At 41.2% G+C, this 16,767-nt stretch overlaps 1 protein-coding gene across 5 annotated transcripts in view; it reads left to right on the top strand.

The window, feature by feature from the left end:
• Window positions 1-16,767, top strand: part of AGPAT4 (1-acylglycerol-3-phosphate O-acyltransferase 4) — an 89,770-nt gene that overhangs the window by 59,136 nt on the left and 13,867 nt on the right. For all 5 annotated transcript variants that reach the window (XM_075924573.1, XM_075924572.1, XM_075924576.1 and 2 more), the window contains 5 exons: window positions 3,514-3,675; window positions 4,521-4,674; window positions 9,292-9,394; window positions 11,613-11,688; window positions 15,375-15,573. In XM_075924573.1, the coding sequence (XP_075780688.1) occupies window positions 3,514-3,675; window positions 4,521-4,674; window positions 9,292-9,394; window positions 11,613-11,688; window positions 15,375-15,573 (694 nt within the window). The remainder of the gene's footprint in view (window positions 1-3,513; window positions 3,676-4,520; window positions 4,675-9,291; window positions 9,395-11,612; window positions 11,689-15,374; window positions 15,574-16,767) is intronic.

Genomic DNA, 16,767 nt, shown 5'->3' with positions numbered 1-16,767 from the left:
GTGTAAAACACTGCATGGCTTGCGACTGCTTCTAACAATACATAGGAAGAGTAGCGACATCTTGATTCCACTTCCTTAAACTATACTTTATGTATCGATGAGGTTTCTTTCCCATTTAATACTAGGGTTCTTTGCACTTCCTATAGCAACTACCATCTGAGGATGCCCAGAATGCTCCAAAACAACAGAGTAAGCCTTGCGGTCTTTCCCAGCACTGGATTGGAAACAAAAGGGGAAAGTGTTGCTAAAGAGACAGAGTTCAGATTTTATAGCTGACGTATGAGCTTAACCGTGTGTGTCCTTTTAAACTTTTTTGTAAGAACTGTGATGTTATGTTAAAGGGACACAAGCAACTTAAAAATCACACTGCCATCTAAAAATAGTTGGTATTAGCAATAATCCCTAAGTATACCATAACGAAAGCCAAAGAAAAATAGTTGTCTGACTTTTTTTTTTTTCCTTCGGTTTACTGTACTTGGTGCATTTGAGCCCACACAGTGTATAGCAAGTTACACTTGTTTGCTGAGGTATGTCCTTTGCCTGGCTCTGCCACAGGGTGTTCACTGGAAATAGTGAAGCTGTAACCCGAGAAGGCATCAGGCAAGAGTGGGGAAAGGAGGAAAGTGAAGCTAAGCATATATGTTTGTTCTGAAGATTAGCAGTAAACCCCTTATTTTTCCTAAGAAATGATCATATTTAAAGTGCTCTACTAGAAAACTGAACTTAGAGCATTCCCTTACAAGTTGCATATGTTTGATCTGTCAGATTTTTACAACATATTTTTTCTTTGGGGGAGGATGGTTAATAATGAAACAATGATTTACTGTTGTATCTGGTTCCTGACCATCCCAATAGCCCATACCAATATTCAACAATACAGAATATTAATTCTGGAAAACAAGACTGCATGGAGAGAAGAGGGATAGACTTAGGTTGTAGGAGATGGGTATTGGTGGCAGGGGTGGGAATGAATGTAGAGAGATAGCCTGAAGCTATGGAAAGATGAAAGAGCTCCAGTTATATGGGAAGGACCAATGCTGGGGGCAGGAAGGGGCCTTGCTCAGCATAGCTGCTACATTGTGGTAGGGGCTATTTTAAGTATCAAATGTCTGGATTGGTTTTTGGGATCAGATTTGCACAAATATGAATGCAACAAAAATGGCCAGATTTATGCACATACTGATTCAAAATCAGGTGTTCATCAGATCACTGATCAATAGAGTTGGCCTTGGCCATTAAGTTTAGACTATGATGCTAGCTTCCTCCACCCCCAAACTGTGGGGGCAGAGAGTTCAAGGTTCTGCTTTAAGCCCATTACCATGAATAATATTGAAACGGGAGGTGACTGCATGTGTCCTACAGCCTGGGTGATAGGAATGGTTGGTTTTCCCTGTTTCCAGTTTTTGGAAGCTGACTTCCTCACATTTGCTGACCTTGCCTTCTGTGTGGCTGTTGTACATAGGGATGTTTAAATTTAGTTGAATCAATTAATGGATTAATCAATGGAATTTACATTGATTAGTTGATAAGCAGAGGAGCCGCAGCGGGGTTAGGTCCAGGCCTCGGAGCTAACTCCATTGCAGCTCTGCCTTTCAAATGTATTAATAGCTAGCCACCTCTTAATACATTTAAAAGGCTAGCGCACAGCGGGGTGGACTCGATGATAGCGGATTCTTGGCTCATGCTGGGTCTCCTCCCCTCCCCCCCCAACTGTGCCTCTGCTTTTTAAATGTATTGAGAGTCAGACAGCTCTTAGTACATTTAAAAATTAGAGGAGCAGCATCCTGGGATTTGGGTGTGAGCTGGAAATTAGCTGATTCCCAGCTCACACCAGGTTCCCGCTATGCCCCTGCCTCTCCTGTCCTGCATGGAGATGACCCGGGGGAGGGGGGGGAATGGTTTTTAAGCTTGCTCTTACCCCCCTTTTTCTCCTGCCCCTCCCCGCTGCCTCTGATTGAGGCAGCGGGTGGGGGGAGGGGGGGAGGAAGCAACTAGACAACTATCAGTCAACTAGTCGCTTACATCCCTAGTACATAACTTAGCTTTATTCATATTCTCACGAGTTTTGTAGGTAGCTTAATTATTTACAGAAATTTTCTAAGAGGAGAGCAGAAAAGATGTGAGAAGACAAGAACTACATTGACTCACTTCATCATTATGGCAAAAGGAAATGTGTATCTAATATTCTTTGTCCATGTTCACCCATTGTCGCAAGTCAAATCTGATGTCCAGGCAATGGCGCTTTACAATGATAGAACAAATGCACAGTGGATCGTTATTGCTGCTTATACCCTATACTGTGCAGCCTTTTTCAGTTAAGCACTGAAGTAACATTTCACACATCGTTTGCAGCTTTATTCTTCATTCTGACCATTGGATAACAAAACAATCTGAAAGACAATTTACAGTTGAACTGGTTAGGGAGGAGGAAGGGAACAATAAAACACATCTTGGAAAGGTTGTTTTGCGAGAGGGAAGATAGTCTTGCAGATAGTCCTGGACTGAGGATATTATGACTGACTACAAGATAGACCACCTGTGTGACTTTGGACTTGCAGCTCTCTTGTACCCCATCTATAAAATGGAGCTAATACTTTTTCCCCTACGAATTCTGTAAGTTGCAGACAGCTAAAAATTAAATAGATGGTTCAGATTCAGTAAAAAGATATGCAAAATCACTTTTTCACTTGCTATTTAATCCTGTTAGCTCAGGATGGCAGGATATTGGCAGACCTACAGTCCCGGGGCTGCATGTGGCTTAATGGGGTTCTGGAAATAGGTTTACCATTTCCCATGCATAGGGTTGCCAGATTCTGCTTGTCGTCCATGTAGTTTCTTCCTGTTGGTGTTACATAAGTGACACACTTGAAGCAAGGGCATATAAAGTGAGGTGCAGGCTGACTGCACGCCACATTGACAATGAAAGCCATGAGTTCCCTTTGCATCCAATCAAAGCACTGCCAAGGGTCAGTTGGCACACCCTGCAATTTTAGATATGCAAGCACAGATATTAAAATTGCCCTATCCTGGGAGAGCATCTTGGTTACGACAGCCTTGCAGACCACTGATATGAAGGAGGGACACTTGTGTGGCTCACTTGTTAGCCTAGGTTGCCCCTCACTAGCATTAGGAAACTTGTGCTGCCACTGCCCATGCTGTAGTGATCCTTTGGATAAATTAAGAATTTAATTCTCTGTGGCTGGCAGCCTGTCCCCTTGCATGAGTTCATCCCCTTCCAAAATAAGTTAGCTTATGTTGGTTTTAAAAATAGTCGGTAAATTCCTTTTACACATAGAGTTGAGGCTACATTGTGCCCCCTATGTGATGTTGAGGAGAACTTTTTGATTGTTCAAACCAATGGTACAAACTATGAAGTAAGACACTGACTCTCACTGAATAGTATATTGGCATCTGGACCTTTGTCTCATGTACCCATAAAATTCAATGAACTGTTTCTTGTGTAAAAAATAAATAAATCTATGTAAATGCTTTTCTTTACACTCTTTCTTGCAGAGTTCCAAAGTACTTGCGAAAAAGGAGCTTTCTTATGTGCCTATCATTGGTTGGATGTGGTATTTCCTAGAGATAGTCTTCTGCAAGCGGAAATGGGAGGAGGATCGGAAAACTGTCATGCAGAGCTTGCTCAATCTCCGGGATTATCCTGAAAATTTTTGGGTGAGTGGTGACAGGGTCATGGAGTTGAGGGCACTGTTTTTTGAGGCACAGAATGTAAGCGCAACAGGCCTTCATAGGGTCAGTACTGTGAATTTGGTTTGTTTCATTAACTTCACAGAAAAGTTACAGAACAAATTAGAAGTTGAATTTCAGAGGCAGTACCTTTCTTTCACTAACTTTCTATCAAAGACAGAACATCAGGAATGCTAAAGCAACAAATAGGGATAATGTGTAGATGGAAATTATTTATCTTGGGATTCGATCAGTTCAGCAAACCCCATACACCTCTGAACTAGGAATGTAATAGTGTAGTCAATTAACGAATAAGCAAAAAGCTTACAGGTTAATGCTATAGACTATGCATGTCCTCCCCCATGAGTACATTTTTAGCAGGCTGGCCAGCAACCTGTCTCAGTCCTGGCAGTGTCTCAGTCCTGGCTGTGGCTCTGCATTTGAAGTATTATTGGGAGGTAGGCAGGCAGGTAGCCCAGGTCAGTTCCAGCTCACGCCAGGTCCAGAAGCTCAGACACCTCTGCCTCCCTGGACAGGCTGCTGTCACCCCTATATCAGAGGCAACAGCATGGGGTGACAGGCAATATTCTACTACCCCAGAGCCATTTTGATGGGCGGGAGGACGCTCGCCCATCCCCAGATCTCAATTGGCTTGGGGGCAGAGGAGCAGCAGGGCAGCCGGGAGCCAGATTAAATGGCTTGGCAGGCTGGATCTAGCCCACCGACCCTTTCCTGCCCACCATTGGTTTTAAAAAAAACCAAATAGTGAACATTTTTGTTTTGTGATCTGTGTGAGAGCTGGTTTTCTGACTACAGCCTTGCCTTGCTTTCAGTTCTTGATACACTGTGAAGGCACAAGATTCACGGAACAGAAGCACCAAATCAGCATGCAGGTGGCTGAAACAAAAGGCCTGCCTAAGCTCAAGTATCATCTGCTACCCCGGACGAAGGGATTTGCTATCACCGTGCAGTGTTTGAGAAATGTAGGTAAGGACAGTCACACCGAGCAAATTCTAAATGATCATTTTGGTCTTCTGCTGACATCCTGCCATGTTCTCTTTTCCAAATGAGTGAGTGAGTGTGTGTGTGTTTAAAAACAACAACAACAAAAAAACCAACAACCTGAACTGGAATCCCCATTAATCTGTTTCTAACAGATTAGGACAGTACAGCAGAATTCAGAGGCAGAATTCCGAACTCAGGTACAGGTAATCACTAGTCAGTGTCCCTGTCCTAAAGGCATAGCTTCAAAAGGCTGGGCAGAAAACCTGCTTATTGTCCCCAAAATCCATGTTTGTCAGGCACCTTTAAATATAGCTGTTTGAAACACTTGTACTTCCCAGTCTCACCTCTATTCCATCTTCCCCTTAAACCAGTGGATGTTAGCAAGGGTGGCTGCCCAGTACACCACAGGGACCCACTGACTTGTTTCCTGAACAGAGCATTAGTGGCCACATTTTGCATTTTCTCTAACATGGCACATTTCCATATCATCCCCTTGGGCTGCTGGGCTCCATTTTTAGCAGCTAGATGTTAGTCTTTTTATTTGATGCATCCAGGTGAATGATCTGTATTCACAGCATCAAAAATGATAGGTCTTGCAATTTGTGAGAACGTTGCCAGATGTTCTTTTTCTGCTATCGCACAGTATTTCCCCCAGGAAAGCAGTTTCTTGCTCACATGCAAAATGAGCTCACACCACCTCTCTGACAAAGTAATAGAGCTTTGTCATGTTTACATAGACACTTGATGTGACAAGGTAAATAGTTCAGCCACATGGTTTACCTTCATAAGGTGTTTGATTTTTTTAAACAGCCGTTCCGAGGCAGGTTGGAGTTTATGCCTATGCATTGAAATGAGAGCCGTAATTTGCTCATCTGTACCATGTGCCCAAACTTGTGCAGTGAGATCATATCAGACTTTGTCAGTCCTGAGCATTAGTGAGATTTTCCTGGGTGAAATGCATGCACTCTGAGTGTTTCCTGAAAGGCCAACACATACTTCATCATGGACTCCATGTCGGGAAAGGCCATGCTTTCTCTTCCTCCCTCATTAGAGCCCTGTACTCTCCTCCCATACAGAGAGCAGTTCAAAAGGGGACAGTCCTGTGGATTCCTGGGGAACGTCCTGATAGGCAGACAGCAGCTAAAGCTGACATTTAACTGAGTCCCTGGTGTTGGCCTACAAACATTTTCACCGTTTAATAGTTCCATTGAATCTCTCAAACAGCTTGTTAATCTGGGGTGGCAGAAAGGTGACCAAAAGCTCTGAAACCCACACTTCTCTCCATAGCCCTGATCAGTCAAAACCATAAGAGGAACCCCTGCCTGGCTACATATCATGGTCATTTTGTTTGCTTTTACACAGGACAGAGCAACTATGTCTGGATAGTGAATAGCATAAACTACTACTGCCAGAATATAATATTTCTCCATCTGGATAACTTTCCTAAGGGACTCCCCTGATGTTCATGACCACACTCTTAAAGGGTTCCTCCATGAGGGGAATAGAGATCAGGACAGCCATACCCTTCTGCTTGCCCTTCCTTACCCTCTGGCATGGGTCACAGGACCTGTAGTGTTTTTGAACTGCCTCAGAAACCTCAGCCCAGTAGAAATTCTGCAGTAAGTGCTTCTGAGGTTCTGTGTTCAGACTGCTTTCGGCTCTTTTACCAGCAACATGACCTGCAACCCCCCTCGCAGGTTCGGACCTACACCACGAGATGTGTAGCCATATCCGTTACCTTCCTGATGTGCAGCTACTTGAACTTCTCGCATGTTCATTCAGTATTCGCTCATGAATCAGGTCTTAGCTGGGATGTGTGGGTCTGACTGTCCATTCGGACCTAATTCTGTGAAGTCCCTCCCGTTCCTCTGAGGGGCACTGCTCTACCGTCACCTAAAGTGGGGCACTCACCGGGATGCCACTTAAAGAAGAGCGTTTAGGTTCTCACAGCCTTGCACAGTCACTGACATTCTTTGAGATGAGTCCCTGACTGTGCTCCTCTACCCCTCTACTCTGGAATTCTAATCTATTCCTCTGTGGTAGACCAGGAACTGGGCTGGGGGTGGCACATAGCATTGTTAACTGCAGGTACTGGCAGGAGACGGGGACAAAATTCTCCAATTAGAGGTGAAGGGCGCGTGATCGCCTAAAGTAGAGCACTCAGAGGCACTTGCATCTCAGAGAACCTCAGTTAGTGTCAAAGTGAGGGACCCCATCTTCACCTCCTGATAGCACAACATTAATTCAAAGTACAATGTTAATTATGTCTTGTTTGGCAGTGTTGTGAAAGGCAGTGTTGTGAATGCAACAAATGATTTTATATCCTTAATAAGTATTCCCCTCAGGACAGACAGTCGTCATCTAGGTTAGTCAGACTGAAAAGGAATCTGTTTTCTTTCCTCTGAGACGACCCTCTAGCTGTTCTGTGTGTAGGCTAAGACAACAGAATGAATGCTGTGTCAATTCTGGTTTTATGGTTTCTGTGCTGCTCTGTAATTAACAAACTCCTAATTGCACAAGTAGCATTAAACAGTTTTGTTACCACTATTTTTATTCTTAAAGATGTAACGTGGGGCTTAGTAAGTGGTTTTTATCCCAAGATGCTTTTAAAACAGAAAGGATCCATCTTTTCACCATCTCCTATCTTTATTGTGCGTACACCCAGCTAGGAATGTATTTCAGAGAAGGTTTTATGTTTGGGGTTTCCCCCCAATAATTATCAGGTGAAAACACCTTCTGAAAATGAACATTTAAAACTAGGGCTGGGTTGGATTTCAGAATGGGATCTAAATTGTCTGTATATGGTAGCTGGTTGTTGCAGAACTGTGCCCTGCAGTACTACTGTGCTAAATTGTAAAAAATTAAACCAGACTTCTTAGATACAATAAGCCCAGTTCTTTTCTCTCAACCAGTTTTACTCCTCCTGAGTGGTGTGGAATCACTCTGGATTTATTTAGGGACAGGGATAAATGGGAGGAGAACTAGGCTATGTTGTTTGGACTTGCTAAGCAGGCTTTTTGCCATAATATCAGTTCATACAGGATACCTGACCCCACAATTCCAGGAAAAATTCTATACCGTGCAAAGTCCTTTCTTAGCATGTTTTTCAGAAGAGGTGAGAATATTAATAGATGTAGGGCTTGTCCACATGGGCACTTAATTTGTGACACAGTAGGATGTAAATCTATCCCACACTAGCCTGATATACACACATGGTTCCCTTGTCCTTTTGGACCTACCCTCTTTTCAAATGGAAGTAGATCAGATCTGAAGAACCAACTGCTGTTGGCCAATTCTATGCCCTGGCGGAGAAATAATGCTAAAAGATAACTCACGTAAAATCTCAGAAATAGCGGTGGTTCGTAACTCTAAATGAAACCTCATGCTTCTTTCTAAAGCTGATTACCAATTTAATTCAGCTTTAAAACTTCACTATGCAGAAAAAAATGCTGTTTTTAACCATGTTAAATGACACAAGCAGAGAAACCGTTTTCTTACATTGTCAATTTTTTTGTAACTGTCTGTAAATCTGAGTTTCTACTGTATTTAGCCCTGGGCTTATGACGTCTATCACTCTTTAAAAATAAAATGTAAAAAAGCACTCTCTATAAATCATTCCTGTGTGCACATGCGCTCGCTCTCTGTACCACTGCATTCCATTTTAATGAGTTAAGAAGATACTTTTAAAAAATGTTGTTATTACTGGGAAATATTCAGACCATCTGCTGAATTACAGAAAGTTTATTCTCTAGTGGTTGAGAGTTTGGCAGCAGTTTAGTCCTGTGAAATGTATATCCCAGTTATTCTCATTTTAATCATGTGCCTATATAGGAATTGCCAGATGAGATTAGCCCATAGTTAGTCTTAATTGGCAGACTGTTTCTGACAACAGCTTGTAGATAATGCTTTAGAAGAGGCTTAAAGATCCTCATAATGCAGGCAGTAATATTTTGTGGGGAAAGTTTGTTCCTAACCTCAAATAGTTGGTCACCCTTTTGTAACATAAAGCAAGTGTATTTATATCCCAAAAACTTTTATGCTTTCTAGATGAACTATGAATGTTGGTCACTTAACTGACAGATTCATTTTTAAACTCTTTTACGCTTTTGACCTCACTATCTTGTAGCAGTGACTTCACTAAGTTAAGTATTCACTTGAAAGAAAATACATTTTTGCATTTTCAGTTTGAAATTTACCATTCAATTTGCTTGGGTATGCACTCATTCTTGTATTACTCACCTCTAGTTTCTTCTTTCTTCTTTCTTTCTCCCTTACTCATAATATGTGAGCCATTTTAAAACTAAATTTCATTTGTATTGGTCTTGGGTGGAAAAATTGCTTAGCTGTTCTGCTTCTACTAATATGTATTTGAACTGTCCGTGTAATTTTGACTTTGCTTACAACTTTAACTCTTTCGCTGCTGCTGGAGTGTTATGTTTAAATATAACCACTATCTGAGAGAGTGTGACTATGGCCAATTGAAATTGCTCATAAAATATCTTTCCAAATGCATCTTAAATATCACTTAAATATAAGTGGAAGACCCTAAAACTTAGAAAATTTATATTACAAACAGTAAAATAGCTCTTTTTCTTGTAGTTTCAGCAGTGTATGATTCTACGCTCAATTTTAGAAATAACGAGAATCCAACTTTGCTGGGAGTTTTAAATGGAAAGAAATACCATGCAGATTTATATGTAAGGCAAGTGATTTATGCTCACATTTTTCAGTATTCAGGGGTGTGCACTTCGCTGACAAGCAGGGAAATGTTTTTTCTTGCAGGTAAATTAGAACAAATTGGTGTCAAGCTTTCTTCAAAGGAGCTCTGGTGAACTTTTATTTTATAGCTGTATGTTTTCAATTTGTGTCACTATATAGTCATGGTAGGAGTCTCCAGCGAGCCCTGTTTCAAGTGTTCCTTTTCTTAGAATAGTTTAGTCTTTGCTGGACTTTTCATCTTGTGATGAACTTTAATTTTGGGGGAGCTGTTGTAAGCCGTGCAAGAGTTCGCACATTGGCTTAGTCTCTGTGCCCCAAGAATTGTCTAGTTGGAGTTGCTATCGGGTCATGCCACTGTCATTTTGGATGAGCTCCCAAAAGGAGGTTTGCCTGTTTTGTGACCACCTCTGTGTAGGTACTGGTGTGTGTGTGTACATATAGTGCAAATAAAACAAGCTACACTAAAATACCTAGACCTCATGTCCCTGATTTCACTACCAACCAGCAAAGTTCCATGATCTGCTTTTGCTCGGCAGAGGCGTGACAAGGTCTAGGTCCTGATTCACAGGTTAGGTTCCACCAGCAGAACACAGGCGGCAGACCACTGTGGTTAGTCTGCTAGGCATGGAAGTATAGTGCTGTAATCCCTAATAGACCAAAAAGCATACAGCTGACAAGGCTGCACTGCTCTCAAAAGTGCCAGTTTGGGAAATGTGCTGATTCAGATGCAGCTTCTAAGCAGCTGAGTCTGAGTTTCTGGCCACAATGTGAAGCTAATAGGAAGCCACATGTCCATGAGTACCCATGCAGTGCCAGTAGAAAATATCAAGATAGCTACAAGCTCAAGAAAACTGCAGAAGAAAGTTGCTACCCTACCCATTAGTGCATCTTAGAGTCCCTATGTCCTGCCTAAAAAATGTGGTCAGGTGGCCAGCTCGTATATTGCTCATAAGTGAGTAGCTTGCTCTAACAGGTATTCAATGATTCTTTCAAAGTAGGACACATGCCTCCCTTCTCTCCCCATTCTGCCTGCCCTGAATCCTTTGCAGGGTAGCTCTGGGAACATAGGTTTGATGTTTATGGCCCTCATTAGTCCACTGTTCCTTCTCCCTTTCCTGCATAGATCCTGAAGTAATCACAGGATTGAGCTCTCTAAACTTTTCCCGTCACTGCTTCAGGACCAACACTGATAAGCTTGATAATCTGAAAGCATCATTTTTGCCCAGTTTCAAGGTCTTGTTCATCATAAGACAAGTTACATGTTTCAGATTCTGATGACTTAACTGTTTTTCTACTTAAATTACCTTATGACTTTAACAGCTGCTGTCTCATGGATCCCAGAGAAAAGAATTGCTGCTTTCATTGAAATCCTGCTCTCCAAGTTGTCAACAGTGCAAGAGTATTAGTTTCTATTTATAGCTGTTGTCACAATGGGAGAATTAGTTTGGGGAACAGGAATTATGTTAATCAGGTTTTTAGGTAATATCTGGTATCTTGTGAATTACTGGGACTTTGAAAGGCTGTTTTGCAATTTGGGGGGCTTTGAAATGGTATAACTTTCCAAAGACACAAGCATGCATTTCTGATGGTGATGGTTTGAGAGATGATTTTAAAATTTTCACTGGCGCTTTAGCTTAGTGTTTGCTCTGTGCACTTTTCTAGAAGTTCAAGGCCAGTCCTAGTATAATTGTTGTTCCCAGGGATGACTGTTTTTCGTAGGGATCTACTTTTTCTTACTGATAAATTAATACTGATTAAAAATAAGCATTTGATTTATTATATTTAAGACATTTCAAGCACTGGCAATAGCTGTTCCAAAAGTACTAAGTATGATTGACCCTAATTGCAATGAGAAACAAGTTTTCCATCTGTGCACTCAATTGGTTAGCAAAATGTTGGGAGGCTTTTAATCTGTGAGGTAGGAAGTTAACCTATTTGAAAGTTTTATTTAGAAATACAAAAATGCAAACCATCATACTAATTGTAAAAGGACTTTATTGAGCTGCAATATTTATGGTGTATTTCTAATTCCAGATATTTCTAAACACTGTATGTGGCTCTTACACATCAAAAGGTAGAACACAAAGTAAAAATAGGCATAATACATAAGTAATATTTTAATTAGGTTGCACTTTTAATGTCCACATTAAACAATATGAGTGTGTTTATACTTTTTCTTCTCTCTTCTTTACTGTTTGCAGACGGATTCCATTAGAGGAAGTCCCAGAAGATGAACAGGAATGTTCTAAGTGGCTTCACAGACTCTATCAGGAAAAGGTTGGTTTACTCTTTGGAGCAATTTATGGGCATTAGGTGGTGATAAATAGTTTACGTTCTCATGCATAGTACAACAGAGTTTTAGTGACAGAAAGAAGAAAGAACGCAAGCCAACCTTCATTGAGAGAACAGAGGAATACAAAATAGTAGTTGCCTTTGAATTGTGGAGAAGATGTTTAACAGTTTCTCAATACACAGCAGATGAACAATTCAATAATCCCTTCCCTTGTGAATTTGAGGTTTTTTTTTTTAATTATCATGAAAGTAATCTTAGCAGAGTGGGCTGAGCACCTGTTTCTGCTACAGTTCTGAATAGGAGACATACATTTAAAAAAAAAAACAAATATTTAGACATTTTAGTAAATTAAGTCAGTGTTGTCTTGCTAAATAAGACTCTTGCATCCTGAGAGGATCAGTATTGCTCAGATTCTAGGTTTTCCTAGCTGACAAATACAGGAGTTTTGGGTGACTGACAGACCTGCAAAGCATTGCCTCTTATATCAGTCAGTGGGAGTCAGTATATGCAAGGAAGGTGGGTCTAGCCTGCTTAGCCAGGCAATGTATTAGTGACATCATCTGATGTGTAATAATATAACACTTTCCATACTCGGATGGCTGCAGGGTCTGCCAAGGCCTGTTCTATGCACAACCTATCCATAAAATACAAAGCCACTTACTGTGTTTCTGTATTCAGAGTATTTAAGGATGTTTTTCTTGAACAGGTTAAGTTCTAGCCTCTCTCTTTTTTTTTTTTTTTTTTTTAACTTTATCCACAAGTCCCTTACGCAGCTTAATGTGAAAATCTAGTATGAGTTACTTTCAAGAATTTCATAATTCTGTCAGCTTTGTCTTTGGGTTTTCCCATCTTCTACTCCTGCTTCCCCTCCCCCTAATCTCCAAAGTCATAGCACTGAGACAGTTTTAGGGGATGTAAATGGTATATTTCTGAAATATGGAGATTGTTTACTGTATACCTTCCACAAGACCATAAGGCAAAAGGTGACAAACACACATGGTCCTTTCGCTCATCACTAACATGCCACTTGTTACCACTCTATCTTGTGGTAGCTTCTTCTCTGGACTTTGTCCCCAAGGCAATATCTAGTCAATGGACAATAGAACGCTTGAACTGAACAAGACGGTGATTATTGCTTTCCAATTCCTCCCATACTTCTGTCTTCCTGCCACAGCCTTTGTATTAATATCCAATCTCTTATTGATCTTTTACTTGTAGGCTAATGTTCAGGCAATGCCAGTAAATAGTCTAAAAATATCCTGTACTTGGTTCCCAACTAGGGTAGGTATGCAGTATAATTGCTTCTATGTAATATACAGCGGGCTATATCCAGTTAGTGTTAAACCCTAATATTCCATTACGTGTAGGAAGGAAGAAAATGGGCAGCTCCGTGCAGCCCATTCTTCCTATCTCAGGGGAATCCTTAAAAAGATTAAGGTCTGACCCTGCTCCCACACCACTTACCCCACTGATTTCACGGCCGTTACCAGTGACTCTTATTGTGTATATGAGAGCAGAATTGGGCTCTTACTCAAAATCCATATTCTCCCCAGGCTGAAGGCAGAGAATTCTGATATCAAGGAACTTTTCTGGTTTCTGCTTGAAGAAACTGGAGGAAAAACCATAAATATAGGTTTTCTTACGGCTAAAACATAACAAATTAGACTCAGATCAAGTTAAAATCTTTACCGCATGTTCCAGTGCTGACCAAAGTCTCAGCTCAGGCTCTCTCCTGACATTCGAAATGACACTTACATGGGCACTCATTAATGGATGTAAAAGCAGCCATTCTAAGTAATTTCAGGAACCAACCAATGAGACTGTGGGACTGACCCTCCTATGTAAATTTGACACTACCTCAGTGGGATTGAACAAAGACATGAACAGGATGGGCCGTTATATTAAATCACTCAAGTGAAATCAAAAACTTAGTATGGGACGCTTACAGCCCACTCTGTTAGCCTCATTTAGCATGGGCACTATAATGGACAGGGTCTTTTCTCCTCACCCTCTGCCTTTTCCTGCTTTAAATTTAGGTTTTTCTCACTTTTGCTAGACTCATCTGAAGAAGTGTGTTGTGCCCATGATACTTTTTTTTTTTTTAATAGTATCTCTAAGGTGCTACAGGACCACATTTAAAAAAAAAATTTTTTTTAATTGCAGACTAACACAGCTACCCCTCTGTGCCATTGCTATGATAGCACAGAGTCCCCTTAGTGGTGGTGTTTATAATAGCAAGGAAAAATTTAAGAATTCTTGACTAATGTTGGCAATTAAAAACTTAACTATATGTGCCAGTACATAAAGCCACTAATCATTAGTATTTTAGGTTAACCTGCTCATAAGCCAGACCCCCTCAAGGCTCTTAAAGGGATATTTCATAGTTTGGGTAAGGACACTTCATAGACCCTAATGATTCCAGTACATTCTAGTTCCAAAAGAAAGAGTGCGATACATTTCTCTAAGCTCCTTAAAAAGCAAGTGTGACACTTAAATGTTATATAATATTTGGAAAGTTGTATGTTCACTTGAAGTTAGAAAAATCAGCAATAGCCTGTAATTGCTCAAATTATTATGAAGAATTGCTAGTGTAAATAAGAGTTTAACTACATGTAAAAGAGCAGAAATTAAATGACCATTCCTAAGCAATTTGGTAGCTGGCTGCTGCTGAGTTATTAATGAAGTCTGTACCACAGAATGTATCTTGATAGGGAGCCAAGGCCTCATTCTGACTTCTCTTCTCTTACTATGTTTTTCTCCCTGATGTAAATCCATCGGCTTCGGTGGATTTCCCCGCCCCCCCCCCCCCCCCCCCCCCCCCCCCCCCCCCGGTAAACATTATTGCAAGGGCTGGATGCTCTGTCACAAAGCAAATTGGAAGGTATTTTTTTCTTTTGACTTCAGTAGGAACAGGTAAAACTTGACCTGAGCAAATAGCCGAGGGCCTCCTGCTTCTCTGTTTTATGGTGTAGGAGATATCATTGGAATTAAGACCTTCAGTGCTCCAAGCACAACTCTCTCCTACTTAAGGTAACTGGAAAATACCTTCTAGCTTAAGATTAGCTGAGACTCAAACCTCTTATGTGGAAAAGCGTCTAACGGAGTGAAGACGCACCCTCTGTGAATCTGGGTTACACATGCAGCCTCAGTCTATTGGCAAAAAGGTGGGTGGTATTGAGGAATTGCATTCTTTGGCATACAAGGCCAGCTGGCACTCTCAACATTCCAGTTCATACACAAGTTTGGGAAACTGTTTAGTTACATTAGAAGGGCAGGGGGGTTGATAATAGCATTGCTGGACAATCAGGTAACGAAAGGTACAGGTCTCCAGACTTAGCTGTTGCTGTAGGCACAGTTGGCCATACCTGTCAGTGTAAGGATGTACACACAATTGTGTGTATCATGTTCCTCTCTGAATGTTGGTCAGACTGGCTGCTCATTAAACGGCACACCCGTGGGAATGTGGATTAATGTAAACGAGGAAGGGAAGGGAACACTAATCCAGAGAATGAGCTTTCGCTAAGAAAAAGGCACAAGATTTCTAGCCATCAGTTGATGTTTGATTTTCCTTTCTGAATAACTAATATTCAGCTAGAGAAACATGACTTTTGAGAGGCTGCTTTTATTATCCAGTAGGCATTCAAATGTTACGCTTCTTTATTCTAACCAGGACGCCTTTCAAGAAGACTATTACAGAACAGGAACCTACCCAGCTACTCCCATAGTGCCCCCTCGGAGGCCCTGGACTCTTTTGAACTGGCTTTTCTGGGCCTTATTGCTGCTATATCCTTTATTCCAGCTGCTTATCAACATGGTCAGCAGTGGATCATCACTGACACTGGCTAGTTTTGCATTTGTCATCATTGTGGGTAAGTTGCTTGAAAACTGAAAGATCAGTTGTAGGGAATAGCTTTTTAAGGGTATGTCTATGCATCAAAGTTATTTCGGGATATTGTTTCAGGATATCAGAGCTATCCTGAAATAGCTTCCCCATGTTTTCACAAGCCACCTATTTTTCGAATTAATGGGCACGCTATTTTGCAATCCCACTAACCCTTGTTCCGTGAGGGTTATGGGACTTCTCGAAATAGCTTATTTCAAGTTTATTTCAAAATAGGCTATGCAATTTGCGTAGCACAAATAGAGTATCTTATTTTGAGTTTAGCGTGCAATGTAGACATAGCCTAAAAGAGCAGAGATGCACTTTTTGGGGGGGGGGGCCCCCGCGGGGCGGCGGCAAGTCCTATTTGTGTACATTCCTAATGAATTTGCACATGTAATTTCCTGGAGCATATTTATGCTTACATTGAGGTACAGGTCTCCAGACTTACAGCCACAGTTCTATTGCTTGTGTAAAAATATGGGTGGAGAATTAAAATTTGGCCTGTGGACAAACCTGTCCAGAAGCAGTGCTGTTCCAGTGCAGGTGGCAGAACTTGGATTTTGGGTTAGTGGATGTGGGCGCAGGTGCAATAATCGGTGAACCTCCACAAGTTGATTCTCCGAACTCTCTGGCCCTGTGGGGTCTGCAAAATTTGAGTGGGAAATATCTCAGCAAAATCCTGTTTCAGAGCTTGCAATTCTGAATTGGGTAAAGTAGAAGCTTATTCATACTTATGTAGAACCCCAGAGTTTCAGGAAAGGATTTAATTGTTTTAATTCATTTAAACCAGTTTGAAAGGCTCTGCGTAGCACTGTCCAATTAATGGAATATATTGGCAATTAGTATCAGAGAGAATTCCCTCCCTTGCGCTCTTCACCTGACTCTCTCATTTTTGAGGCTGAAGATAAAATCATTTGGTGGTGGTTGTGAGGCTGTAACACACAATCAGAAAATGATAATTCATTGCTTACTCTTGCTTGATATTCCTGCTACAGAGCTGTGTCCTAGGCAAATGAGTGTTCCTACTGACTTTGGTGTAACCTCTTGTGAGGAAAATGAGCAGCCTTTGGGCCACACTTCATTCTTTGTATTAAATTTAAAGATGTCACCAAACCAAAACTTAGCAAATTCCCCTAAGGTGGAGGAAGTATAAATGAGGCTGGAGCTATTTGTTTTGGGT

Source organism: Pelodiscus sinensis, chromosome 3 (genome assembly GCF_049634645.1).
Source record: "Pelodiscus sinensis isolate JC-2024 chromosome 3, ASM4963464v1, whole genome shotgun sequence".
In the NCBI taxonomy this organism is placed as follows: domain Eukaryota; kingdom Metazoa; phylum Chordata; order Testudines; family Trionychidae; genus Pelodiscus; species Pelodiscus sinensis.
The sequence above is the reverse complement of the archived record's forward strand: the minus strand, read 5'-3'. Positions and strand labels throughout refer to the sequence as shown.